General features: G+C 32.2%; 2 protein-coding genes across 3 annotated transcripts; one reads left to right on the top strand and one right to left on the bottom strand.

The window, feature by feature from the left end:
* Positions 1–892: 892 nt before the first annotated feature.
* LOC126769458 (uncharacterized) lies at positions 893–4,157 on the top strand. Its single transcript, XM_050488269.1, has 4 exons — positions 893–2,496; positions 2,567–2,624; positions 2,771–2,809; positions 3,166–4,157. Exons 1-4 carry the CDS (start codon positions 1,222–1,224, stop codon positions 3,816–3,818), a joined length of 2,025 nt encoding a protein of 674 aa, XP_050344226.1. The 5' UTR covers positions 893–1,221; the 3' UTR covers positions 3,819–4,157.
* Positions 4,158–6,273: 2,116 nt separating this feature from the next.
* Positions 6,274–10,563, bottom strand: LOC126769494 (uncharacterized). 2 transcript variants are annotated; one of them, XM_050488346.1, is made up of 5 exons: positions 10,395–10,563; positions 10,212–10,318; positions 9,007–9,215; positions 7,811–8,564; positions 6,274–7,406 (listed from the first exon to the last, which is right to left on the bottom strand). In XM_050488346.1, the coding sequence occupies exons 1-5, from the start codon at positions 10,418–10,420 to the stop codon at positions 7,300–7,302; spliced, it is 1,203 nt and encodes a 400-aa protein (XP_050344303.1). In that variant the 5' UTR covers positions 10,421–10,563; the 3' UTR covers positions 6,274–7,299. The 2 variants fall into 2 exon arrangements, with proteins under 2 accessions (XP_050344303.1, XP_050344304.1); XM_050488347.1 differs by having other exon boundaries at positions 9,007–9,209.
* Positions 10,564–11,016: the final 453 nt, after the last annotated feature.

Raw genomic sequence — 11,016 nt, 5'->3', positions numbered from 1 at the left:
GAAAAGAGAGACTTAAGCCATCCTACACATACAAATACAACTCTGTGGGCCAATTGTATTGTAACACGTGTCGTAGGGTTTTTAAAACCAAATTTGGTCTAGCGAGCCACATTAGGGCTCATGCTAGAAATAACAATTAATTTCTAGGGTCGCCGTCATCGAAATCGATGAGGAGGACTATATAATGTTTCCATAGTAACTGCATTCCCTGTTTTGGGACATAAATAATTTTCAGGATTTAATCAAAACAAAACGAGGTTATTAAATTTTACTTTTTAATATTTATATCCCCTTTGTCTATAAGTTTCTCTGTCTACGGGACCGTGAAATCGTTTATTGGTTTCTCTGTCTACGAGAAACCGTGAATGTAAGGCTAAGGTCTTAAGGATAAGTAATTTGTAAAACTTATCCCTCGATATGTTTGAAATTTAGATGGCGATGCTTAATTGGTAGAAGCCCGTCTGGGTGGGTTCCACCCACTCATCATATATTCTACCACCAAGCAACAATTGATTGAATGTTAATATAACTTTTACCATCTAAACACAGCATCTACCTACAGTAGAGCCATTCTGGGAGTTTATCAATTATTTCGTACAAAAAGGTTCTACCAAGTGTATATACTATTTTATGTGATGCAATACGCAATATGATCTACGTCTCCTTACCTCTACACCTAATATTCAATACCAATATATAATTAATTAAAATCTTTTGAAATTGTATTGAAATGAATATCAGCGCAGCGTAAGAATTTCAATTAGTAAAATATCCTAGACTTTTAATTCAAGTCTATACAAAAATACAAATAAGAGATAAATCAACCTGAAAGTTAAAACTCTGTGGACTGTGGCTGTGGTTTGACTATTTGTGAATTGTTATTGACAATTGACATAATGCTATTTGCTATTAGAGGTTTTCAAATTGAAAACCTTTGCAAAAACGGAAACTGATTTCGCTGTATCATCAGTTTAGTGATTATGTAAATGTATAATAATAATTTTCTAATACTCATTTGATGTATTTTTTACCTCAAATAGTGAATATAAGTATATGTAGTGGTCGTGTTTGCATGTTGCAATTTTTACTATTATTAAGATTTTGTACTCTTATTTATATTTTACTCATTTTAGTAGCTTATTGTTTACGTTCACCGGTTTGTCCGTAATAACAAAGATTACTATTATCCTTCAGTTTTATGAATTAATATAATATAACCTAATGGAAAATCAAAGAGGTTCTTCAGAGGGCGAAGATATTCCCAGTGATTTCTTCGATGATTTCAACAAGGAAGAGTTTATGGAAGGTCTTAGTGTGATCGATAGTTGGGATGATGAAGACAAAAAAGCGCATGGTTCACGAGCGCGTATTAATTTAGCAGTTGATAATGTTCGTGACTTGAGAGAACTAATAGTTAGACAAGAGGATGAAACAAGAGATGACAGGTTAAGGTGGAGGCCAAATAAGTCTCCTTCTCATAACAAACAAAGTAGTCGACAGAGACTCGATAGTGATCATTTGGATGACTATATTAAGCCTGGCAGTCGACGTGATCCAAACAAAACGAATGAAGCCATTAGAAGAGACAAAGAAGTAAAGGTTAAGGAATACTTAGCTAAGCATTTAGGGTCTGGTAGTGACTTATGTCCACCTGGAACTGAACTTGAAGACTTTTTTGAAGATCATAAAGCTGTTGAAGCCAGAAAACGTTTATCCGTTAATAAAAGTGGTGTTTTTTCACCAGCTAGAGAGCATCGGCAGAAGCATATGCGTTATAGTGGTGATTCTCCTATGAGACGGCGAGAGACGCCTCCAAGGTACAGACGTGCGCATGGGAGCCCTCGACGACCGCATCATAGCCCACATAGAAGGCCTAGTGTACGGTATCATAGTCCTCATAAAAGCATTCGTAAATACAATAGATATAGTCCTCGAAGAGTAAGTCCAGAATTTCGTCGAGATCGTCGATCAAGATCACCATACAAGCGGTTTCGTCATCAGTCACGATCACATTCGCCTGTTCGCAGACATGAGAGATGGAGAGAAGAACGTCATCGATCGCGATCATCTAACTATAAATCTGAGAGAGATGATTTTCTTTACCCTAAAGATTATCTACCGCCACCTGAATATTCCTCGGTTAAAACTGAAATTCCTTACCAGGTTGAACCAGAACCACAGTACGCTAATCCTGTCCCTGTTGAATATGGAAATGCACCTAATTATTCATATACTCAGGTTCAAGGGTACAGTGGTTATGGAATTCCATATGAATATGGAACTCAACCAACTCCACCAATGGTTTTGCCAGTGCCTCAACCTGTACCAGCCCCTAACATTTCCTCAACATCCTCAGACCCATCAATTTTTAATCCCACTCAACCACCTCCAATCATTCCTTCACAGCACATTGCTGTTCCGGCTATAACTAATCAATCGACACTCCAAAATGCACCAGAAACTATGCAGAGTGCACAAATTGATGCATTGGCAAAAGTAATTATATTTCTTCCATTCTGTACAAATGTGCTGATTATTCAAATTTACATAAACTTTAACCTTACAGCTGGTTGCAGAGGGAAAGTTATCACATGAAGATTATTTGAAATTGGCTCCTAGTAAAGGTATAAATATTTTTGCAGTACTAATTTTAAATGTAAGTTTCAATTTATTAATACTAATGATTTATTTATTGTTTCTTTTAAATTTCTGATCAATTGTAGTCTGCATTAATCATTGATGTGCTGTTAATTTGTTTTTATCGTTACAGGTTTATGCCAAGCTATGGATACCCATACAAGAGTTGCTGGTGGGTAAAAATTTATGAATGTTTTCATGTTAAGATTTTTGGTTGGAAAATACATATTTTGATTTAAAAATATTTATTTGTGAAGAAAAAGTGGACTCAATTATTATTAATTAAAGAACTATGAACACAAATTTTAAAACATTTTATACATATATGTGTAAAGATTACCTAAGTATTTTTTATAGGTACTCAAATTCACATGCAGTATTGTTTAGGTGCTTATTTGATCAACTAGACTTTCCTTACTATGGCGATAATGTGACAGTCATTATGTTTTGAATAACAGAATCTTCACCCGTTATTGTAGTATTTAAAGTGTTACAAGTTAAACATTTTCGAAACTTCTGTGTTTCCAGTGTTGAACCGCTGCCACGTCGCCATGTCTAGGCTTGGCAACATTATGGTGCCAAATCAACTGTTAATAAATAACAGTCTCATTGGCTCTGAACAAAAACAATTAGCACCCAAGTTTTGTTCACCTCTCAAGCGTCAAGCAGCTATGGATTTTCACTTCACCAAATACGATTCATCAGCAGTGTCTCGGCAGAACAAACTCATCGTAGATTCTATCATAGCTACGCTGGACATCGAGAAGGTTGTTGGTAAACCGAAGAAGATTCAGAAGGATACGAAGGACGCGGCAGTGCAAACTACAAAGCCTTTCTGTGAAGTTTGTGAGATTCGTGAAAGTAAAAAGTTTACAAATGCCGAAACATCAATCGATCGTGAACAGTTTTCATCTACAGTTCATACCCAGGTTGTAGAACAAGATTTGGTTAGTTCTAAATCTATGTTCAACCCTACTGGCGGTAAAGTTGAAGGTGCAAATATTTCGATTGCTCACATGACTCCGGCGCAACTTGTTTCGCAGCTAGCAGCACGAGCCAAGACCTTGAAGCAGACAGAACCAGCCCATTCATCGTCCCAGTTCCATCATACGCAAGGTTTCGACTACGACGACAGAAGGAGTGACAAACAATATCGCAATCATTATAACTATCGATATTAAATGTTAAAGCGGAAACGAAGTCTCTATTGTAGTAATAGTCTAGAATTCCATTATGATAAAAATTTGAGGACTGTGTCCTTAAATTTTACCTATTAAGACAACGAGATTTCGGTTTGCGCTGAACTTTATTATATTGTATTATAGTTTAAAATTAATTATATGTTGTTCGTCACAATATTCCTAATCCTAATGTGAATACTTTGTTTGTGTATTATCTTAATAAATTATTTTGATTATATTTGTAAATAGTTTTTGTAAAAACATGAATCTTAAAGAGACAGACACATATTTTCCTGGATTTCTATACATTGAAATGAGTGTAATTGTTACTTGTAAAAATATTTGTGAATTTATATATATATATATATGTATATTTGCTAAAATGTTTGCTGTTTCAGAATAATAAAATAATAATTCAATATTTTGGAGACTTAACATTTGCCTCCAAAATACATGAAATTGATTTCAGTTTATTTATATTGTAAATGTGTCTTGTTTTTTCCATATTATTATGTAGTAATGTTTTTTTTTATTATGGTCTGTTTTTTATGAACTTGTTACCACGTTAAGTGTCCATATTTGTATATTGAAATGTGGGAGCTGTGAGCAGTGTAAGTATTTAAATTTTTAGTCAGTATGCAGTAGCTATTTAGAGTTTATATCGAATATTTTTTTTGCTTGAATTTACAGTTGGGATAAGATACAAACGCTTTTTTTAACGCTGGAAAAATGTATTACGCGTTTCCCCCACGGGAGCTGTGGGGGGAAACATTAAAAAACCAGCGGTACCCTTTCTGTATATACGATATGATACAACCTGAGTCATGATGGTTGTTGTTTTAAATGGTTGAATATTGTGTCAAAAAATTATTATGGCATTGCAGTAATGATTTATGTATTGCAATTGTGTGTGAGGACTCTTGTAAATACTATGGTATAGTGATGTTTAAGATTTATAAATAATTGTTGTGAAGTGATTAATATTAGGGAAAGGATACACACAAATACTATTGCGACGACGACAACGACGACGGCGTTTTCAGGAAACTAGTCATCGCGTTCAGAAACATTGGTACAGGAAAAGGAATGTACATCCACGGAAAAGAAAACGAAACATTTACAAGCTGTGATTTCGACGCTTAACGAACTATTCTATAGTTCGTTGAGCGGACTTTATCATAGTTATTATTACAAAATTTTGCGATAGCAACTTAACATTTGTAATTAATATATCGGTTTGGTTGTTGTCCGTCGTATAAAATAACAAAATTATAACAACTGTATATTTTAGTCAATATTCCTATAAGTTTATTATTAATAATAAAAAGTCAACTACATTATGAATGAATCGTTATTTCCTCTAATATTTTATTAGTAAATATTTGTTATTGATTTTCCTACCATTAATTACTTTTTAATTTCGTCTAAACATGTTTTTTTTTTATATATATGTCCGGGATGGCAAATGACTCTACTCCACCTGATGGTAAGTGGTAGTAGAGTCCAAACGCGACGACGGCCAGTACAGTCGGGAAGAATGTTCTGTACTAGCCGTCACCGCCTTGCCGGCCCGCAAGATGCCTCTTCACGCCTCGTTTGAAGGAACCCGGGTTGTAAGAGGAGGGTTATTTACCTAATGAGATTCATTTACATCACTTGTTTTAAAAAGAGAACATTGGGTGTTTTAATTTCGTCATGGGAGAGTACTTCTACATGTTTTACTTTTTCTATTACATATTTAAAAGCCATATATTTTTAAATTAAAACTATTCCACTCTCGCAATTCTCTAAAACAAACTTCTTCTACATGAGAAAAGAGTATTTCCAGTTGCTAAAATTTGCCTACTACACGTAAAAAATATTCTAATTATTTTCCATAGGGACAAAAATCGGAAATCTTTCACATTAATTTCAAGATGTTTTATTTTATATATGATCCAAGTTTTAGTCATGCTCGATTTTGTGTTTTATTGTGGGTATCGAATGTAAAGTTGCCGCGGGATGTTATTAGTTAGTATTACGTTGTTTTTTGGCGGGTATATATACTACATTACAATATTAATGTACGACGCCATTCGTACGTCCGTATGTGGCTTGTTTCTGTTTAAATAAATTGTACGTTATTATTAATAAATCGTTTGCAAACCTCCACGATTTGATTGCTCGACGTGGTATTATGTTTTCTTAGTTGCTAGATGATTTGCTGATCATTTTTTAAACTATGTTTGTCCATTAAAGTCATCCTTTCGCCAGCAATCCCGATTTGACCCTGCGCTTATAAGTCTAGGGCTCCCAACTGCCATATATGTTGCCGTATTGTAACGAACGATATGGTAACATATAAGAAGTTGACGATATCAAGATATATTCGCGATAAGCATTTCTAATCCTTATCACATTCTAGATTTTTGATTTTTTTTTAAATTGTGCAAGAATAAATAAAAGTCTTGTAATATAAGTTTTTCAATAAACATTTATTAATATATATTTATATAGTGTTTTATTTACATTACCATATTGGATACTAGTAATATTGATGACAATAATTGTACAAAACGAATAGTACAAACATATTAAAATTCGTCTCCTTTTTTATATAGCTCATATGACATACCATATATTTTATTAGTAGCTTAACTGGTGGTAGAGCTTTGTGCAAGCTCGTCTGGGTAGGTACCACATTAGATATTCTACCGCAAAACAGCAGTACTTGGTATGTTCCGGTTAGAAGGGTGAGTGAACCAGTGTAATTACAGGCACAAGGGGCATAAAATCTAAGTTCCCGAGGTTGGTGGCGCATTGGTGATGTAAGCGATGGTTAACATTTCTTACAATGCCAATGTCTATGGGCGTTGGTAACCACTTACCATCAGGTGGCCCATATGCTCGTCCGTCTTCCTATTCTATAAAAAAAAAGCTCGCCAGCATTATAAATGTGCCAGAGTTAATCCCCAGCGTATGTTTGTCATATAGAGTATGTTCTACGTACGCTGTGTAAAGCGGTTGTACATTACATTTAAATATTTATAAACAGCCTCTTAGCAATACGCGCTATGTCTAAAAATGTATATTATAAAACCGGTGTATGGTTGACCGAATATTGAACTACCAATTTGAATAATTCTTTTTTCAAGATAGTTTATTGGGGAAGGTTATAGACTAATTTTACGATAAAAGCCTAAAAAGCGGAAGAGTAGCGATAAATATCAACCAACCTTACAAATTTAACTCAAGATGCCCACACCTTGTATTAATAGGCCTATGTAATTCTATATATAATCAATTAAATCGTTACACAGTATCAATGTTTTCTAACCTTGTACGTGAGTACTCAATCAATTAGAAAAAACAAATGATCATAACTGAACCCATTAATGGCGAAGAAAACCCTGTTATTAAAAAGAAGCACACATAGTTTCACGTATCCGACTGTGGCAAGGAATTCAAGTCACGACGTGGTTTGTCGACGCCTCTGAATTTGTTAACCGTCTAAGAAATCGTCGAGCCATTTCTCGAGATCTTCGGGAGATTCGATTATTGGATTCTTTGCTGGTTCCTTTGGAATATCGATTGAATAATCTTTTGGTGCTGCAAAAATAACAAAACTCAATTAGACTTCAACTTTGAAACAATCCGGGCAAGCACTACTGAGTTTTCAAGTTATTTACATGTGTTTATAATAATTCATCTCGTTCTGCAGTGAAGGAAAACGTGGTAAGGAAACTTGATTATGTCAGATCAAATTCTAGGATTTGTTTGTCCACCAACACGCAGTAGCGTGGGATAAATAGTTCGAATTTAGTTATTCAGTTATTTAAGAGAAAAAATAGAGAAATTGCTATCAGATTTTTGGTATTGATGGTATTTAAAAGTAAAATTGAACAGCAAAATAATTATGACCAAAAACAAAGCCAATAGGAAATAACATGAATTAAAAAAAAAAAAAACAAGGAAATGAGTTAATAAGTAGGTTTTAAAATTATAAACATTACCTTTTGGTAGTTCTATCGTCTTCGGGAGTATTTTTTCTTGATTTAATATAATTTCTGGTTTACCTTTAGTAATATCTTCTTTTTCAATAACAATATCCTCTTGTATACCATCAAAGTCACTACCATCAACTTCATTATTTATAGATTTATGTAATTTTCCCATATCTGTTTTGGTCTCGATGGATACAGTGGTTTTTTTTTCTTCTTGTATAGATATTTTGCTTTCATTATTTATAACATTATCTGATTCATGAAGTACTTTTTTATCTACTGAAGCTACTTCTGCGTCATTATTTTTATTATCTATCACAGTTTTGTTACAGAAAATATTGATTGTTTCAGAATGTTCATGATTGTTATCTGTATGTTCTTTTTGGTTTAGTGTTACATCATCTAATTTCGTATCATGCTCATCGCTATTACTACTTTTATTATGAATATCAGATTTTGTCAAAATATTTAATATTTTTTCTTGAGCCTCTAAATCAGGTGTTGTGTATTTTTTATCGTTATAGTATTTTTGTTTGAATTTCGTAGCTTTCTGTTCCATAATTTGAATGTCACTCTCACTAAATAAATCTTTATCCAAGTCATTTCTTTCATAAAAAGGTATTGTTGAAAGAGCTACATTAAGATTTTCCATGTTAATGTCAAAATATTTATCATATGGTGTGGGACCTGTTGCAATATCCCAAGATTTCTCATGTTTGAATTGGAAATGACCTCCTACTGAGAAAGATGCTTGAATCAGAGCCTGAAAAGCAGAGTGATTTTGTTAATATTTTTCTTGCATTACAAATAAGTTTGTTGATATGTTAGATATAGCCCATGCAAAAAAAAAAGATTTAAATTTGTATGTCAATTTTGTGCCATTTCACTATCGCGCTATTCGCGTTTTTTATGAATCCTTTACGGATTTGCCTAGCAGCATTCATTTGTCATAATTTGAATAGTAAGTTCAATCAAAAGTAAAAACTAAAAACCTTTTGCTGTCTATAGTAAACATAACTAGTAACAAACATTTTTAAATACATTAATTTGTGTTTCTTTAGTAATTTTTAATAGTAAAGTAATTCATTAGACAATGAAAGCATATTATGCATAAATGTTAAAAAGTCTGACAATACTTTGAAAATCGTGATGATGTGTCAATTTTCTAAATATCCATTTTTTAATTTAGTATAACAATTAATAACCTCATAGTCAGCTCCTAGATTTTCTTGTTCATCAATTTCGTCATAGCTCTCAATTGGCATTTCATACTTAGCCCAATTGCTTTTAATTTCTTTTTTCTTATATTTTCTTTCTTCTTCAGTGATTTTTAATATCTCGTCAGTTTCTCTTTTTAGACTCTGGTAAAATTCTGGTCCAGGGGGCTCATACACTGGTTTTTCTGGCTCTACAACTAATAAAAGAAATACTCTGTACATTGTTTTTTTTTTTATATTTTTATTTATTGTTATTATCGATATTTAAATGGGTATTAAATACCTGAAATAAAAATGATTATTATTATTTGTAATACCCTGCAAGTTAAGTCATTAGAATTAGTACAATATTGAAGTGTCAGTGGAGTCCTTAGTTGTTTTAGTATAAAGAATTACACAATTATGCGAAATAGCTGTCACTTTTTCAGAATTAAAATCACTGTCTTATTCCGAATTCTAAAATAAATTCATACAATTTTTCTATGAAATTAGAATAAAGAATGAATATATATTGTAGCATAACATGATTAAAGTCTATAAATAATAAAATTATAAATTAAAAAAAATAACAATAAAAAAACTTCAATTCTAGCCACTCACAATACATCTGGAAAATTTGCATTTTGTAGAAATGGGATCAAGTTCACATATGGATTAAGTTACATTAATAACTCTAAAACATGATATGGAATGATACCAAAAGTTATTACTAAATTCATATATTAATTTGTTTGGTGCGAACTATTTGAGTTTCGGATAATTGTCTTTTATAAATAAAGGTCTTTCTATGACTATGAGTCACACTGTTTAAAACCAAATATGGCAAATTAATTAATATAATTTTGCATATAATTATACCCATATAATGTTACAAAAAATAATTAGATACATGATACCTACAATATTTCTTAAAGTACCACTGTAAATTATTTTAACCAAGCGAGTGTTTTCTCTGTGTGAATATAATTTTAAATACGAATTATAATTTCATAAGTAAGACTGACTGTATGACTCAAATAAAATTCCAGCAATTTACAATTACATGTACTACAAATACTTACAAAATTTGAATGGGTTTTTAAATTCTGTTCTATATCTATCTAATCCAATTAGGTTTTTCATAAATATATTTATTTTGCAGGTTTGCTATCTTAAGAAATTAATTACAAAAACATTAATAAATAGTATTTTACCTTTTGGTGCTTCCGGAACTTTTTCTATTTTCTTCTCAACAGGAGCAGCATTATGCCGGCCCTGTCGTTTTCGTCGCTGCTCTTTAGGATCACTTTTGCCTTTTTGTCTGAAAAAATATAGTATTTATCTTTAATACACAACTCACATCATACATACAATATTTCATATTTGTGTATACTTACGAAGACTTTTTCGTATCTTCGGGCATAGTCGTTTTCGGTGAATTTGCTTATTCTGTTTTATTAAATTTATCTAAAAGGTTTTCTAATTTTCAGGCTTGTAGGCAAATGAAATATAATTTAATTGTAAGACTAGTTAGAAAATCTTAACGTTGAAATTTAACATATGTTATTGACGTTTTGACATTTGAAGTACGACAAATGACAATGACAGATTGGTAAGTCACATTTTGTTAAGTGAATAAAAAAAGAATAATTAATTACAAATTTACGAATCAAGCGACATTTTATCACGACACGAAAGGAGTAAATCAAAAAAGCTGTAAAAAATATCAAAGAAAAACCTTTTTTTTTGTTCTAAAATGATTATAATTACAGAATATATGAAAAAAATAGTATTATATAATATAAAGGTTTTTTTAATAAATAAATCTATTTAGGCGTGCAATTCTTATTCTGTTCGAGTTTATTTTTAATAGAATAGGAAGATGGACGAGCATATGGGCCACCTGATAGTAAGTGGTCACCAGCGCCCATAGACATTCGCATTGTAAGAAATGTTAACCATCGCTTACATCACCAATGCGCCACCAACCTTGGGAACTAAGATGTTATGTACCTTGTG

Source organism: Nymphalis io, chromosome 7 (genome assembly GCF_905147045.1).
Source record: "Nymphalis io chromosome 7, ilAglIoxx1.1, whole genome shotgun sequence".
NCBI classification, from domain to species: domain Eukaryota; kingdom Metazoa; phylum Arthropoda; class Insecta; order Lepidoptera; family Nymphalidae; genus Nymphalis; species Nymphalis io.
The sequence above is the reverse complement of the archived record's forward strand: the minus strand, read 5'-3'. Positions and strand labels throughout refer to the sequence as shown.